At 49.0% G+C, this 16990-nt stretch overlaps 2 protein-coding genes across 3 annotated transcripts in view; one reads left to right on the top strand and one right to left on the bottom strand.

The window, feature by feature from the left end:
- Positions 1 to 14883, top strand: part of LOC144120625 (EF-hand domain-containing protein D2-like) — a 51499-nt gene extending 36616 nt beyond the window's left edge. Inside the window, exons 2-5 of one of the 2 annotated variants that reach the window (XR_013312463.1) lie at positions 4205 to 4352; positions 8448 to 8582; positions 11766 to 12348; positions 12589 to 14883. Coding sequence is in view for 1 of the 2 variants with exons in the window: in XM_077653222.1 (XP_077509348.1) it covers positions 4205 to 4352; positions 8448 to 8582; positions 11766 to 11912 (430 nt within the window). In the remaining variant the exon portion in view is untranslated. The remainder of the gene's footprint in view (positions 1 to 4204; positions 4353 to 8447; positions 8583 to 11765; positions 12349 to 12588) is intronic. The other variant, XM_077653222.1, reaches the window with a different exon arrangement.
- Positions 14882 to 16990, bottom strand: part of Rim2 (replication in mitochondria 2) — a 43711-nt gene continuing 41602 nt past the window's right edge. Inside the window, exon 7 of the mRNA XM_077653221.1 lies at positions 14882 to 16600. Within this exon, the coding sequence (XP_077509347.1) occupies positions 16377 to 16600 (224 nt within the window). The 3' untranslated portion in view covers positions 14882 to 16376. The remainder of the gene's footprint in view (positions 16601 to 16990) is intronic.

Genomic DNA, 16990 nt, shown 5'->3' with positions numbered 1-16990 from the left:
GCACGATGCAGACATAGTTTGTCGACCCACAGCGGGGAGGGTAATCACGTTTTCGAAATTCTAAAAACTGATATGGCTATTACTAACGACTGGCTACAAATCTCTATTTGTAACTAGGCGCCTAACTCTACTAGTTAAAAAAAAATCATTACTATTCAACCATCTTACTACTTAACACGATTCGTCTGTTTTCTGGCATCCGACAACACTGGTAATACTATGCCGCAAAAGCCATATTTTTACCACGAAAAGCCTATTTTTGAAAAATTTTGAAAGCCATACGCGAAACACTGACTGCTGCCTAAAAAATAAAACAAACACACATTGTTTCCTTTTTTTTCTCCCGTGATTGAATTGAAGAAATACAAATTGGACTCGTTATCATCTTCGAAGAGCGGTCACTGCACTTTGGAAGTGATAATTAAGGAAGCGCAGGTATTTAATCTCCGTGAACTGAAATCCCGTCATTCAGCCGCGTGCTTTTTAATTATCCTCTATGCATGCATGTAAGCATATACGAACGCGATAAATTGTTGCTTGGTAAGCAGGTCAGCAGCTGATGACCGCCAGATGATGACGCCACCTGTATTTAGTTTTTTTTTTTTGCCTTTTCCAGCTTGTAAATGCTTCGTTTTCGCTGAGAGTGCTCTCTTTGCGATTAGAACGTGGTGTCGATTCAGGTCAAGTTAACTTTTATTAAGCGCATGCTTTGTGAATGTGTCACGCTCATACAAATGTTACAGTTTCGCCAAAAATGCCCCTAGGAATTGAATGACATCACTTCCGAACCATTTTCACCACTGGCGTTGTAGAAAAAAAAAATGCACCACTGGCGTTGTAGAAAAAAAAAAACGCAGTTGTATCAATCACTTCGTAAAAAGACCTCATATGCGATATACGTATCCGTACCTCAGTCTTTTTAAGTAAAGACAACCTGCTTTATAATTGAAATTTGATTGAAAAACTATTATTAGGCAGCTGACTGATGGAAATGGCACCAAAGCTTAGTAGTTTTTATTATTTTCTTTCTTCTGCCTAGATAGGTTTCCTCGAGCTGTACTACACATAGAACGCCAAGGAGGCCTATTAGCGAAAGACAAAAACACACTGAATGGTTTGTTTGACAGTTAGGTAGCATTCAGCACGCAAAAAAAAAAAAATGGTACATGGGCGCACCGTTTCCCGCTTGCCGGCACTTGAACCAAGTGAGACAGATGTGTACAAGCTGCCGCGGTGGCTCTGTGGTTATGGCGCTCGGCTGCTGACCCGAAAGGCGCGGGTTCGATCCCGGCCCCGGCGGCCGAATTTCGATGTAGGCGGAATGCAAGAGGCCCGTGCACTGTGCGCTGTCAGTGCACGTTAAAGAACCCCATGGGTGGTCGAAATTTCCGGCGCCCTTCACTGCGGCGTCCCTCGTAGCCAGAGTCGCTTTGGGACGTTAAACCGCCCCATAAACCATAAGCCATGTCTGTCTGTCTGTTGTTGCCAGGAAGAAAGAAAAGGAAAGTGGACAGGCCTGCTCACTGGCTCAAGCCGAGCCACAATCGCTACCACGTGCAGACAGAAGGAGAGTTGAAAGATGGGATAGAAAGACAGGATAGTAAAGACGCGCTAAAGACAGGGCCGATCCCGGAGGCAGTGCAATACCGGGCCAATCGGTGGCGGAAGTGAAGCAACCTTCAAGCTCTCCGCCACATTTCCAAAAATAAGTCCAATTGGGACCCGTAACAGATATTCTACGGGGTCCGGACATCCGCGAATCCATATGCCATAAATTAAAGAGATGTGTCCCGCTGTCCTGCAGAGGTTTAAATTGGACCAGGCTCCGTTCCTCAAAAATCACCATTTCAGACTCCGTTTAATGGGGTGAGCTTCCGATATTTCGCGTATCATGCGTCGTTTTTTTTTTTTGCCCCAAAGAAGCTCTCAGCCCAAGAGCACGTATAGCTAGCCGTTCTATACAGTCCGTTTGAGCGTGCGTGCAGGTTGTGCACTATTCGGCACGTAGTGGTGGTAGCGGTTTTATTAAAAATAATAATAAAAAGGAAGGAAAAGATTTTTGCTAGCCCCGGCATCTGCCATCAATACTGAAGCACCTGAGCTGGGGCAGCGGAAATAAAGGACAGCAGGCAGAGTGGAGAAATGAAATGAAAGAGGTGAGGGGACAGGAAGAGAGGATAGGGGGAGAAGTAATATGTACAAACTATTTACACAATAAGAAATGTGTCCAGGTTGTGCGCGTGATTAGTTCATTTTAGAGGAATTAAATCACACACGCGCACAGCACTGTGCGCTTAATTTGATTTAATGATTTAATTTGGCCGACTGCGTTTTATACGCGAGGTATAGTGCGCAATGGGAGCTTCTTGGATACGACATGCCAACGTGAGCACGCGGTCTCATTAGAAGAGGACAACACGTGCGCCAGCAGAGCAAGAACAGCAGCCCCAATGAGGCACGTGTTTATACTCGCCTTCGCGGACATGTGCACGCGATATATATTCTGGGCACGATCACCCCGGGGGCGAGCGCTAACCCACCCGCAGTGCAGCGGCGCATCCCTCAGCACCAGCTCCGGCATCAGCGCGGCTCTGCGTCAGTCGTGCGTGTGTGTGTTTTTGCGGAGCCGCATCCTCTTTAGTCAACGTTCAGTGAACCTGTCTCGCCCGCCTAGACACGCGGAGCTATACGGGCGTCTGACGCGAGAGCGCCCCTCCCCGTTAGCTGACCTTTAACCCCGCAGCCTGGACATTTAGCGAGGAGGGTGAACGGTCCCGCGCAGTCGAAGGGCGCGGGTCAGATCCCTGGTCATGTCACGTGCGCGTACTCGGAGCGGGCGTGAAGCCGCTGTGAGTCAGTGTCGCACTCATGTCGAGCTGCATCATTGCCTGTGTTTCGGCAGGCTTTGACATGGCATGACATTGCACGTATATTTTAGTGAAAATTTTCCTTTTTTTCCCCAAATTAGATATATGACGTTGCCTCGCGTAAATTGTGTGTGCGCGCTGCGTGATGCACGTGCGTGTGTGCTCGTGTAATTGCGATTAAAGTCAGGATCAGTTGTCATAAGCTGCTGACATATGAAACGCCAGGCAGCGTGAAAGAATCGTCTCGCTAAAAAGTGGGCCGACAGTGGGTAGGGAAAGCAGCTCCAGCGCTCGAATGTAAAAATCTTTCTTTTGTGCCCCATATTTTGCGCTGTGTATTCCGAACTCTGGAAATAAACAATCAGCTAGTCCAAACACAAGTTTTGCCCAGAGCAGATTTCCTACGGAGTGCGTGCACCACGGAGGGTGTCAACTACATAACACGGACCCGTGTCCAAATTGCTGTTTGCTCTGTCCAATGGTCCAACCAGTGACTGCGCCAAAGGAAGGCGAGGGGTGGCGCAAAAGTCTATCGGGAAATTTCTTCAGTCTCTGACCAGATGATTTTATTCGCCAACAAGTGCAGTGACCGTCTCAGAATTCGTGCATTCAGTTGTGGCTATAGAGTGTAAGCGAATATTCGAGGTTTAGGCATATGGAGAGCTCCGGCTAATTCGTGCACTGACGTCGCACGGCAGACGGGCCCCTAACGTTCCGCCTCCAACGAAATGCGACAGCCGCGGCCGGTATCGAACCTGCGTCTTTGGGGTCACCAGCCGGGCACCATAACCACTCTGGCACAGCGGAAGCTTTCAATCTTCACCAGGAGCAATGCCACGCGGGCATGATGCCGGCCAAAAATGCTACTCCACGCACGCGCACCCCCCCCCCCCCCCCGCCCCATTTTCTTCCCCCGCTATCTTACTGCGAACATCCTATTGCCATCCCTATGAGATGTGCTCAATATGCGCTAGGATCCCCGCACGCTGGTATATAATATATCGTCGTGTCGTGTGACAACATACCATAACGCCCGCAGATTGCAGATGTCTGTAGGCTGCTTATCGGGTTTCCTGTGGACTCCATTAAAGTAAAAATTGCAAAAAATAAGTAGGAGAAATAAAACGCGTCATTGGGCATGTGTGGATGTTGTCATTCTTTCTTGCGCTTAACTGTCTATCCTATTTGCCTTGCGTCTTATTAAGTTGTTCGTGTTTGTTTCGTAAGATGAGCAATTACCAACTTCGCCACTATCACTGAACTGCTGTCTGCCACAGCTCACTATACTGAGTACGCGCCATTATTAACCTCGACCCCTTCGTGTGGTGCATGTGCAGGTTCGACCTGAACGGCGATCACGTGCTGGACTTCGAGGAGCTGAAGCGCATGATGGAGATCCTGGGCGCACCGCAGACGCACCTGGCGCTCAAGGAGATGATCCGCCAGGTGGACGAAGACTTCGACGGCACCATCAACTTCAGGGAGGTCGGTGTACACACACGCACGGAGTGCATGTACAATATCGCGCTCAGTATGATTTGCAATGCGTCCGGAGTGAACCAGCTGTGGATTCGCCCTTATAGTAAAATAATGCGCCTTTATAGAGAGCACCCACACTGCACAAACATCGAATGTATTGATACATCGCCCGAGAATCGGCGAGCTCGTTTTACACTCATCACCGTAGCGCGATTGCTCTCGAACTGAGGCGTTCTTATGCTATGCTCAGCCCAAGGTCTCGTGTTGGATGCCCAGTTACGGTGGTCGTATTTTTATATGGGTTAAATATGGAAATATCCGTGTGTGTGCAGAGGTTTCGATGCTCGTCATAAAACCTCACTAGGTGGAAATTGAGGCCGTCCCTTGCGGAGGTGCACGCGATTCTGCCTCCTCGCATGCACGTTCCGAGCACGAATCGGCGCCCCGAAATGATTGTCGCTATGGGAAGCCTTCATCTACAAGACAAAACACATTCTCTACTCATGTAACACTGCTATTCCCTTATCCTCCCCCTCCTTCCTGGATTGCTTGGCTTCACTCGGACTCGCCAGGTAATCAGCCGCAGCAAGCGCTCTTCATTACTGGGCCTTAGTGCTATAGCCTCAAAGTTTTTCATCCTCCTCCCATGGCAAGCAACGAGATAACCGCCAATACAACTGCATGGGCTTCTTTCGGAATCTGCTTGGCATCCCTGTCGACCGAGGTTGTAGTGTTTCTGAATGTCAAAAACGAAGAAAGCGGGAAGCAACACTGGCAACCACTTCGCCGTATTACTGCAACCCCAGCAATATCAGAGGGGCAGCATCCGTTTGTGCTGTCGATTTGCGTTCGCGTTTGAAACGCTCCGGCACCGCAGACCAAGCACCGCAGGAAACGGCGCTTCGAAGGCACCGGAAATGCTGTTCGCCCCTCAAAATCGGTTTCGCGTTCGAAGCACCCCGACTGGGCACGACGTATTCTCCGAAGCCCACACACTGGGGGGGCCCAAGGGGGGACCGAGAATTTCCTCTTCTACGCATCCTGCCCCACTTGAGCGTCAAAGATACCGGCTCTTTGGTTTCCCGGGAAGCTGTGACGCACGTACACACTTGCTCTGTTCCGTCGGTGTTGTGCGGCGCGCTGTAATCGGGCGGGGTCGCCGCAGTCCCCGATAAGCACCGACTGCGTACGCGCACCTATCTCGCCATTAGATTCCCTCAGCGCACGCCCATTTCACCGTAGCTCACACGACCGCCGTGTTCTATCGAATTAGTCACGCGACCGCGTCGCTAGCGTATACGGGAGGCTGATTCATGCCGGGCCATTCAGTACGCCTCCTACGAGCCCGCTATCTGCTCGCCCTTCAGTGCTGTTTCCTTTTTGTTACGCGGCTGGCCCGGAGCACCGCTGTTGCTGATCGTTGTGCGCGCGTTCGCCCGTCGACTCAGACGCGCGCCGCGAGGGTTCATTGACTTCGCGCCACGATGGTTACACTGCGAGTAGTATACACAAGGAATGGCGTCGCCCCCCCCCCCCCCCCCCCACCCCCTTGCGGCTGCCTCCTCAGCCAGCTATTACGGGCTGGCTCAGTATACTGGGCATTCAGGACACGTGTGGCCACTTTCAGTGCATGGTTGCATTACGGCCTCTCCTCGCTGCACCGAACAGTATATTACGATAAAAATGCTGTGGGGGGACACTTAAGTCATCCTAAGAAAGTGGAATGCGATAGCATTAGATTTCAAATCTGTCGCAGCTGCTTTTGCAACTTGTTTGGTTTATGGTTTATGGGGGTTTAACGTCTCAAACCGACTCAGGCTATGAGAGACGCCGTAGTGAAGGGCTCTGGAAATTTCGACCACCTGGGGTTCTTTAACGTGCACTGACATCGCACAGTACATGGGCCTCAAGAATTTCGCCTCCATCGAAATTCTACCGCCGCGGCCGGGATCGAACCCGCGTCTTTCGGGCCAGCAGCAGAGCGCCATAACCACTCTGCTACCGCGGCGGCTTTTTGCAACTTTTGTGTGTGTGTGTCATCATCATCATCAGCCTTACTACACCCACTGCAGGGCAAAGGCCTCTCCCATGTCTCCAATTAACCCTATCCTTTGCCAGCTGCATCCACCCTTTGCCTGCAAACTTCTTAACCTCATCCGCCCACCTAACCTTCTGCCGCCCCCTGCTACGCTTACTTTCTCTTGGAATCCACTCCGTTACCCTTAAGGACCAGCGGTTATCTTGCCTTCGCATTACATGCCCTGCCCAAGCCCATTTCTTTCTCTTGATTTCGACTAGGATGTTATTAACCCGTGTTTGTTCCCTCACCCACTTTGCCCGCTTCCGATCTCTTAACGTTACACCTACCATTTTTCTTTCCATGGCTCGCTGCGTTGTCCTTAACTTAAGCTGAACTCTTTTCGTTAGCCTCCACGTTTCTGCCCCGTAGGTGAGTACCGGTAAGATTATGCTGTTGTACACTTTCCTTTTGAGGGAAATTGGTAAACTGCCACTCATGATCTGCGAGAATTTGCCATATGCGCTCCACCCCATTCTTATCCTTCTAGTTATCTCCCTCTCATGATCCGGATCAGCTGTCACTACCTGCCCTAAGTAGACGTATTCCGTCACAATTTCTAGGCTCTCGCTGCCAATTGTGAACTGTTGTTCCCTTGCTAGGCTGTTGAACATTACCTTGGTTTTCTGCATGTTAATTTTTAGACCCATCGATCTGCTCTGCCTGTCTAACTCATTGATCATGATTTGCAGTTCACCTCCTGAATGACTCAGCAAGGCAATGTCATCAGCAAATCGCAGATTATTTAGGTATTCTCCATTTATTCTTATTCCCAACTGTTCCCAATTCAGGCCTCGAAATACCTCCTGTAAACACGCTTCTTTCCAATTGTAGGTCCATAAACCGTCACATTCGGGCTGGTATCCGCAGTGCTTTGACTGTGCCTACATTTGCATATATTGTATTTTTCTCTGATTTTTGATTTAGATTTTTTATCTAGTTTGTTATCTGGAAACTAAGTCGCTTACAACCCGGTGGGCAGGTTGTGATGACGTTACAAGGCCAAGTGACTCATCCTGACCAATCAGCGAATTTCGCCATGGACATTGGCGCGGGTTTTCTGTGGCGATAACTAACGCTATCACACTAAAGAAAAGAAAAAACACGACAGAAGTTTCTATCGCATGGCATATTTTCCTGTCGTAAGATTTCTTCCGTCGTGCGACAAGTACTGGTCCTGTCGTGTAGTCTGTCGTGTGACAAGGAGATGTATCGTGGGATCTGTCGCGCGACAGACCTCTCTGACGACTTCTGTCGTTTGACAGAGATTCCTGTGGTGGGATTTGGCTTCCGACTCTCTGCAGACATCTCTTTTCACGCAGCAGAGGTGCCTGTCCCTAGTGCTGTAGAGCAACAAAGTTCCGTCACTCCTCAGTAAGGACAGATATCCCTGTCGTATAGGTTCTGTCGTGCGAGAGATTCCTGTCGTGTGTTGCATCATGCGAAAGGGCAGTCGTAATAAAGGGGGCTACACCATCGTGCCTTGTTTGACAAGTGATGATGCAGCTGGCTGTCATTAGAGCCCTGAGAAGTTCGACTGGACGGACGATGTTATCTGCTAAAGGTAAATTTAGAATGTTTGGCGCAAGATACACACTCACACAAATGTCGATGGCGTTGCAACGATGTATGTCACGTTCCCGTTGACGCTATGAGATGATTGACCAGTCGACTGAAGATATTCCTAAAGAAAACCAGGAACAGAACTGTAACCGATAGGCATGTGCAAAACTACAAAAGGGAGTCTCGTGTAATTCTTCATGTGGCGCAGTCAGTGTTCCCAGCCAATCTGAGTCTCGATCATGGTCTTATATCTGCGACCACAGGGATATAGTGCGGCCTAAATACATTGTGAATCTTGTAGTTTTCCCGGGCAGATGCCCATTCGCACATCTATATAAATGGGCAGTGTCTGCAGATATTGGAAGCGAATCATTAACGACTTCGACCTTCGGCGGCACATTGTGTTTTTGGCCGCCCTCACACGATCCCCCCCCCCCCCCCCCATCCCTCTTCTGGCGCAGTTCCTGCTGATCTTCAAGAAGGCGCGTGACGGCGAGCTGAGCACGGACGGCGGCCTGAGCGCGCTGGCGCGGCTCACCAGCATAGACGTCGAGAAGGCGGGCGTCGGCGGAGCCAAGAGCTTCTTCGAGGCCAAGGTGAGCTCTTGAGTGCCGGGACTAACACTGCGGGAGATGCAAGTACGGCTCCGGTCGTGCGATATCTGCAGTTCGCAGCCAACCTCTGGCAGCAAGTACTGGTTTCGTCAGTGTATACGGCGAGATGCTGCCGTGACCTTTGGGCGTGCCACAAGTAATGATGTGGTTTGTACTGTCTTTGCCAAAGGTAGCCAGGCTGCCCTGACCGCTTTGGGAGCGGACTTGCGGCGGCTACTGATATCACGAGAAACGGTGCAGCCCGTGTACTTTTGGCCAAGACGGAACATGGCTTCTTTAGACTGTCTGGGTTTCGTATGTCGCGAAATTTATGGAAAGAGTAATTCTATACTTGCATGGATTCTCATGACGGAGAAGTGGATAGTATCGAAGCGGACCAGTTATTGTAATCCACTGGGATGAAAGTATGTGCGCATGCGTGGTCTGCTGGCTCCGACAGAAAATAAGCGCTATATACATGTATTTAATTTTTTTATCGTGCACGAAGCAGAAGCCAGCTGCATCACTGGTGCGATTTACCGCGTCGTTACAACTAGCCGTAAAGTCTGCCGAACCATGAATTGACGTCAAAGAATCAGGATAAAGCGCCGTGGGACATGTTGACGCAGGGATGCATGCGATTGTGTTAGAATATTGCGTATTTATTTTTTTACAGTTACCAAATTTGACTTAAATCAGGACTTAGTTGATTGCTTCGAGTAGAGCTACACCCTTTATATGGAAGCTGTTTTAATGAGCGTTGGCTCTTGCTGTAATCCACTAGGATGACAGCATGTGCGCATGCGTGGTCTGCTGGCTCCGACAGAAAATAAACGCTAAATACATGTATTTAATTTTTTTCTCGTGCACGAAGCAGCAGCGGGCTGCATCACTGGTGCGATTTACCGCGTCCGTACAACTAGCCGTAAAGTCTGCCGAACCATGAATGGAAGCTGAACCAAAAACCCACACCTCTTCAACATCGCGGTTTAGCTCGCATATGTTATGCCATTTTTATCGCTTTTTTGCATGACATATGAGTTAAAACAGCGTCCATATAAAGGGTGTAGCCCTTCTCGAGGCAATCAACTAAGTCCCTGCTGTTAAGTCAAATTTGACTTAACAACAGGGACTTAGTTAATTGCTTCGAGTAGGGCTGCACCCTTTATATGGGCGCTGTTTTAATGAGCGTTGGCTCTTGCACTGTATATGATTACCTGCATCGGTACGAATCACAAAATGTCGCGGTGATTTTGTGATTCGTACCGATATATATATAGTACACGGGCATTTCGCCTCCATCGAAATGCGACCGTCGCGGCCAGGATCGAATCCGCGTCTTTCGGGTCAGCAGCCGAGCGCCATAACCACTATATATATATATATATATATATATATATATATATATATATATATATATATATATATATATATATATATATATATATATATATATATATATATATATATATATATATATATATATATATATATATATATATATATATATATATATATATCCGTTTTATCTCTGGCAGCATATGTAATATCCCGCAAATGCGCTTGGCTCGAAAACTTCCGTCCTTTGTTCAGCTTTCCTCCACATTTCGTTCCGATAGATTGGCGACGCCACAAATCTCCGGGGAAATCTTTTTCTGGCCATGAAACATAAAAAGGAGCAAAAGGAGCTTATGTCAGAAGGAAGCCAGTTTCTCGCGGTCGAGCACGATGCCAAAAACAAGATTTCTGACTAAAAAAAGAAAGGAGAAAATGAGTCTGTACGGTTGCATAACGGAAATCAGACCTCAAGGGCACTGGACCGTGACAGCTACCCAAGAAGCCGGAAGCAGCCACCTACAAACAAGGTTCTCTTTATACAGAACTCCAGCTACGCTTCCGGTCGAAGTCTGTACGGCGCGAGCCGATGGGATTCTAGACGCTCCTACGCAGCGAGAAGGGAGACGTTACCGCCGCTTAAACTTCGAAGTCGCGCGGTCAAGGCAAGCCGGCGGAAGCCGAAGACCCCTCGGCATTCCTGCCGCAACTCTCATGCCATGCAAAAAAAAGCAAGAAAAATGACATAACATATGCGAGCAAAACCGCGATGCTAAAGAGGTGTGGGTTTTTGGTTCAGCTTCAGAAAGCACCGAGCATCGCTCTTTTTTTTTATGATTTCGTCCATTTTTTTTTATTCCCCTGCGCTTGTGCGGGTCGCTTGGCAGTGTATAGCAAAGCGGGCGGCCATGGATTAGCGCGCAGACAGGCGGAATGAGGAAAAGGAATGCGCTCCGGTCCGTAAAAGACATTCCGCGAGCAGCGCTTAATAAGGAAAGAAGAGCGCGTTGGATCGCGACGCCCTCTGGGCGCCCCACTTCCATGCTTCACCGTCCGCGTGTGACTTGCGGGGCGAAACTCTCTCCACGCCCGCGCGTGAGCATAACCGCGAAGTGTGTGACCGTTGGGCGCCCTTCTTCGTGACCTTCGGGGAACCGCCGTGGTCGAAGTTCGATGAAAGCTCCCGCCGAAGCAGTGAGCGCCGCGGCGTGGTGGTGCCATTCTCAGACGAGGAAACGGTGAAGGCAAAGCTTTCATTTAGTTATTGTTTGTTCTACTACCCGTGGTGTGTTGCGAAAACGCGCGTGATCCACGGTGGTTACAGCGCGACCTTAAGAAAGAAAGAAAGTGACTGTATACGCCTCAAAGTGCTGTTTGCGTGTAGTCGGCCCACAGAACACACGCATCTGTTCTTAGGAAGTGCTCTGTACACGTCAAGCAATTAGCGCACACTTTTGAGGGCGTTCAATCAGACAAGCATGCACAATTAACCGCTCGGATGATGCTTCTCTCAATATACGGGAACACCGGGCGATGTAGCCACGCAAAGCTTAGCTTTCCGATGGTTCGGTTTCATGTCGAATACCTTGTCCTATAGAATGTCAGGATTTCTTGTTGTTGATAGGCATAGGTGGTACATATCATGTGACGGAGACGCGCCCTGACCCAAGAAAAACTGAAAAACGCGCGATTGCAAAAGACAAGCGCCGTCTTGCAGTCTTGTGTGGCGAAATGCTTTTTGCGCCGCTGCCTCATTGTCATTATATGCCAGAGCCATTGCGGGTGTGGTAGCTCAAACTTAGCGTCGTCCAAGTAGATTTCTGTGAGTGACACAGTACATGTTGTTCGCAGGCGATGGAACTGAACCGCGGCAACCGGTTCGAGGAAGAGATCAAGCAGGAGCAGCTGGAGCGAAAGGTCGAAGAGGAGGAACGCAAGAAGCGGCAGGCAGCGTTCAGGGAGAAGGCAAACTTCTTCAAGAACTCCACAGCCACGTAGAGACAGCCGGGTGGGTCATCATCATCAGCCTGACTACGCCCACTGCAGAACAAAGGCCTCTCCCACGTCTCTCCAATTAACCCTGTCCTTTGCCAGCTGCAGCCACCCTATGCCTGCAAACTTCTTAATTTCGCCTGCCCACCTAACCTTCTGCCGCCCCCCGCTACGTTTGCCTTTTCTTGGAATCCACTCCGTTACCCTTTAAGGACCAGCGGTTATATTGACTTCGCATTACATGCCCTGCCGAAGCCCATTTCTCCCTCTTTATTTCGACTAGGATGTCATTAACCCGCGTTTGTTCCCTCACCCACTCTGCCCGCTTCCGATCTCTTAACGTTACACCAATCATTTGTCTTTCCATGGCTCGAGCGCTGCGTTGTCCTTAACTTAAGCTGAACCCTTTTCGTTAGCCTCCACGTTTCTGCCCCGTAGCTGAGTACAGTACTCACGGATTGAAATAGGACATTCGGAGCGCTAGCCTTGCAGTGCCACGCAGGCATGTGGTAAACCACAGGCCGGCTGATTGGCTACTGGAAGGAACAATTCTGCTTTGTAGATGTTCTCCCTCTCACGCCATACCACAATGCACCACCTTGGTTCCATGAGCGTCTACGGGCGGCGCTCCATGAAGCGACCGACGGCCACGCGCTCCGAATGTCCTATTTCAATCCGTGAGTACTGTACATATACATATACCTATAGACGTCTACTCCACGAGTTATTGACTACGCGATGATACGCACTTACTAACATTAACCGCTAGCGTCCGTGAAAGTATGCACGTAGCGCAGATGCAGGTAATGGGAAGAGCGTGCCAATTATGGCGACGGCCCAGCGTCCTAATCGCTGTCGCCGCGGCCTGCCCGTGCTGGAGTTGCTTTACCGCTCTCACTCTCGAGTGGCCCATCTTAGATGGTGTCTGTACCTGTGCTTCGCGCTGCTGCACCCATACACTGCGGCGAAAAGGCGGTCACCGAAATGATCGGCTCGAGACAAGACACGCGGGACAAGATATAGCGCTACTGCGCGGCCTCAATTAAAGAGCGGCGCAAATACGGAGACGCGACGCTGCTCTTCTTCGTACTGCCCGGGGCGACGAATCTGCGAAGGCGTTGGTTCGGGCGACGGGAGGCTAGAGACGACACTCGGACCGATAAAGTCGACACGGTCGTTTGTCAGCAACCCCTCGAGGCACGCACTTCTTCCTCTAAGGCGTCGCCAATGCCACCCGAATGTTCGACGTCTCCGCGAAGCTGCGCCATGTCTCGAACTACCTACATCACCAGACGGTTCGACATTCGAACATACTTTCTTCTTTCTGGCCCTTCGGAATGCGTGTTTTGTCCCAAAACGAGTCCACGGTTTGTAGTAGTCGAAAGGAAAAGAGAGACGACAAGTCAGACAGCAGACAGAAATGCGTGTGTTGTTATCGTGTTTACTTCGCACTTCGTCTCGTCCGTTCCTGCAGGCGAAGCGATCGCGGCGCCGACCAGTGGAGCGTGACGGAAGCACTAAAGTGCGCGCACGGTGGTAACGGCGGCAGCGTCATTCTTTCTTGTGTCCTTGTCTGTATTTGCGCTGTACATTTCCATTATGAATCACCAACATGCCCAGTCTGCCACCTTAGTGATCTGCACTCGGCAGCATGTGAACAGGAGCGACAGCGAGTGCCCTGGAATCGCGGCAGTGTCGTGGATGAAAGCAAGGCACCGCGGCGTTTCCCGCCTAAGCGCATAACTTGTTTGAAGGGAACGGGTCGGTGACAAACTCGACCGTGCGAATGAGCAGAGAAAGAGCGCGCGAAACGTTTTGAAAACTCGAATGATGTCTTTCAGCAAAGGGATCCATTGCAACTCGAATGCCTTTTGAAAGCTTGAGCGCCGAAGTTTTTCCAGGCGACGTGCGGATCTCAGGAATAGCCTTGGAAAAACCTTGCCGCGTGCACACCGTTGTTATCCACTGAAGTACTGAAGTTCATTTGCCACTGATGCCCTGCGATTTTTTCTCACAGACCTCCAAGACGTTGGTAGGATGCCATCTGTACTTTTTTTTTGGACAGAATGCAAAAATCAGCTAAATTCGAGCCTCGCGCACATGCCTTCATGCTTGTGACACTATCAAATGCATTTTAAATGCTTTTGAAAAGGTATCAGTCCTCTAGACCACCTAAGCATAAATAAGACGACTAACTATACAGTGTAACCAGATGTTGAAAGGCTTGGTTTATGGGACTTCAATGCCCCAAAGCGACTCGGGTTATGAGCTCATGAGAGATGCCGTAGTAAAAGGCTACGGAAATTTCTACCACCTGGGGTTCTTTAATGCGCACCGACATTGCACAGTACACTGGCGTCTAGAATTACGCCTCCATCGAAATTCAACCGCTGCGGACGGGACTGAACCCGCGTCTTCTGGGTCAGCAGCAGAGTGCCATAACCACCGAACCACCGCAGCATCCCAGATGCTGAAAGGACTCACCAAATCGCTACAGATGCGCTTGCTGCAACAACTGCTTGCGCAGGTTCAGTTGGTACCATATAGTGGCACAAAAGTGTGCTAAAATATTGAAAGGTTGTAGTGATTATAATGTTTTATCTTTTGCAGCACTACGCCAATGCTGTTCGCACCGCCGCAGCCTTCACAAGACCCTTTCACCAGTCAAGCTTCGGCTACAAGTCACTTCCCGCTGTTACACCGTGTCAGCTTTTAATATTTAATATGACGCTACAAATATATTTTTATTAATACAAAAGCAGTCCGTGCCTTGCAATGCTGGTTCAGATGCCACTGCATGAAGTCCCGAGCAGCCAGGCCTCTTCAACAACAACACAGCAGGTGGCATCACCTGGTGAGGCTGGAACTCGCTCAGGCAGCGCTGAGCGCCAGGCCGCAGTACCAAGTTTAATATATTACATCCTGTTTGTTTATGTGTAAATATGCATGTAAATAAAATCAGAACAGAGGACCTCTGCATTATTTCTTGTCACTTTATTGAACCGAAAATCTCGCATGTACACTGAAAGCATTGCGGTTGTTTGTTGTTGTCAATAAAGCAAAAAGATCCAAAACCACTTTGGCTAGCTTGTCTGGTCCCCAGACGCAGTGCTACAGGTTTAAATTTCCCTTTTCGCATTTACAAATCAGTAAGGCACTTTCAACGAGCATCTCGCCAACGAACACAACGAACTGGCAGAGTCCTTTCTGCGCAACTCGAGACAAACGTTCCTTTTTGTACTTGCACGAAATCAGGCCTCGAGTAAGGCAAATTTACGATCTACACAATATAGGTATCGTGAAGTTCTCGGTAAACCGAGCAGTTCAACTGAAACTTCAACACGGGATTTCAAGACGTACATCAGAAACCGACACCATCAACTTGTCAATCACTTGCAGGTTAAAAAAAAGCATCGGCAACCTTCCTGCTTTGTAAACGACACATTGATAAGCATAAATCGAAAGTACTAATTTTTTACAGCTACAGAAAGATGTCAAACCAGTTTTTAAAGTGTAGCAACACTGGTGACTCACATTATAAATACTGCAATCTTTGCATTTGTACAATACATTATGAACATTTCGCTGTGCAGTGTAGAGAAACATTAAAATGTTCTGCACTAATATTCAGCGTGTAGTGTTACTTTCATAATCCAATTTTGCTTTTTCCATAAAACGCATTGTGTGACAAGTAATACGACTATGGTTACAACAGTATACAAATAACATTAATATCATAGCAAACAATATATGTACAAAGAGCACCACAGTTCACTTGCCTGCGCTCATACTATTTACAATGAAACTGACGGACATCTCGAGCGCTGCAGCAATTCGACACACTGCACACATAATGTGCAATGCAAGTTTGTACCAGCAATGGCCCAAGACCCGCCACCACGCGCGCACACGCACACACAGTCAGGTAAGGGTTGTTCACAACATTGAAGCCTTCCGAACTCCCAACATCCTTCCAATGCAAACGTACCAACAGTACGTCGTCACGGAATACTGGGCGCAGAAAGCAGCATTAGTAACGCTAAGGACGCATCTGTTTTTGGCAGGGTACACCGTTTTGACCAGAGTATGCAAAGTGAACTCAGGATGAAATTGTAACTACAGGCGATTATTAACATCAGTAAGGGCTGACTAGGCCAATTTCAGAGCTCCAAACGATGCAACGTGATGAAATTTGGAACAAGAAACAGTCAAGGGCTGTCCCAGGTGTGTCAGCAAAAAGTAACGTCATTTTGGCCAGCTCCCATTTTTGCACCATATGGCAATACCAATATGGGCACCAATGCAAACAAATATTTGGGGAAAAAATAAAGCCGAAAGAAATGCTAGCTCAAGCACAGAAATTTAGAGAACAAAAGTCCCCAAGACGTGAAGACACTCCGGTCAGAGGATGCACTCCCGCACACGAGATCTGCACATCAAACATGTCTGTTCTTCCTGGCAGAGGCGGGCTCAGTCGTCGGCCAGGTCGGAGCCATAGACTGTGGGCGACAGCATGTACACGACGGCCTCGTAAGTGGCCATCATGATGGCTGTGTTGGGGATTTGGCGCACCAGTTGTGTAGCGAGACCCCGGTACAGGCCCTGGTAGCCCTCCTCACGCCACACCAACAGCAGCGTCTGGAAGAACGACCGGTACTTCTCTCCTTCCTGCCGTAGCCGCGTCCTCGCCACTTCTGCACCAGGGGAGAGAGAGAGAAAAGGAGAGGAAGACACAATAAATTGCAAGAATTGCAACGTAAAAATGCCCTGAGCAAGCTTTGTGCCACGCCAGACTAATTCACGACGACTTCAGCATCAGCTCATTTTGAGTTTTAAGTGAATTTATTTTGCTGTACTTCACCAGACAATACACTGCTGAATGAGGTCACAAAAGCAAAAGCAGCACATATCGTTCGCATAAGGCTCGAATATGAGACGCACTTGTGTGTTTTTTAGTAGTTATTTTCATGTCTGTTTCATACCCCTGTCACACGGGCAATCTCAATAGCTACTGAGTCGATGGTCATCGGAATTTTGAATGATAATATAGTAGTGAGTATGCAGTCAAACAGATGGTGCCAGCG

The sequence above is a fragment of the Amblyomma americanum genome, chromosome 2, assembly GCF_052857255.1.
Source record: "Amblyomma americanum isolate KBUSLIRL-KWMA chromosome 2, ASM5285725v1, whole genome shotgun sequence".
Lineage (NCBI taxonomy): Eukaryota > Metazoa > Arthropoda > Arachnida > Ixodida > Ixodidae > Amblyomma > Amblyomma americanum.
This window is presented reverse-complemented; position numbering and strand designations above follow the sequence as displayed.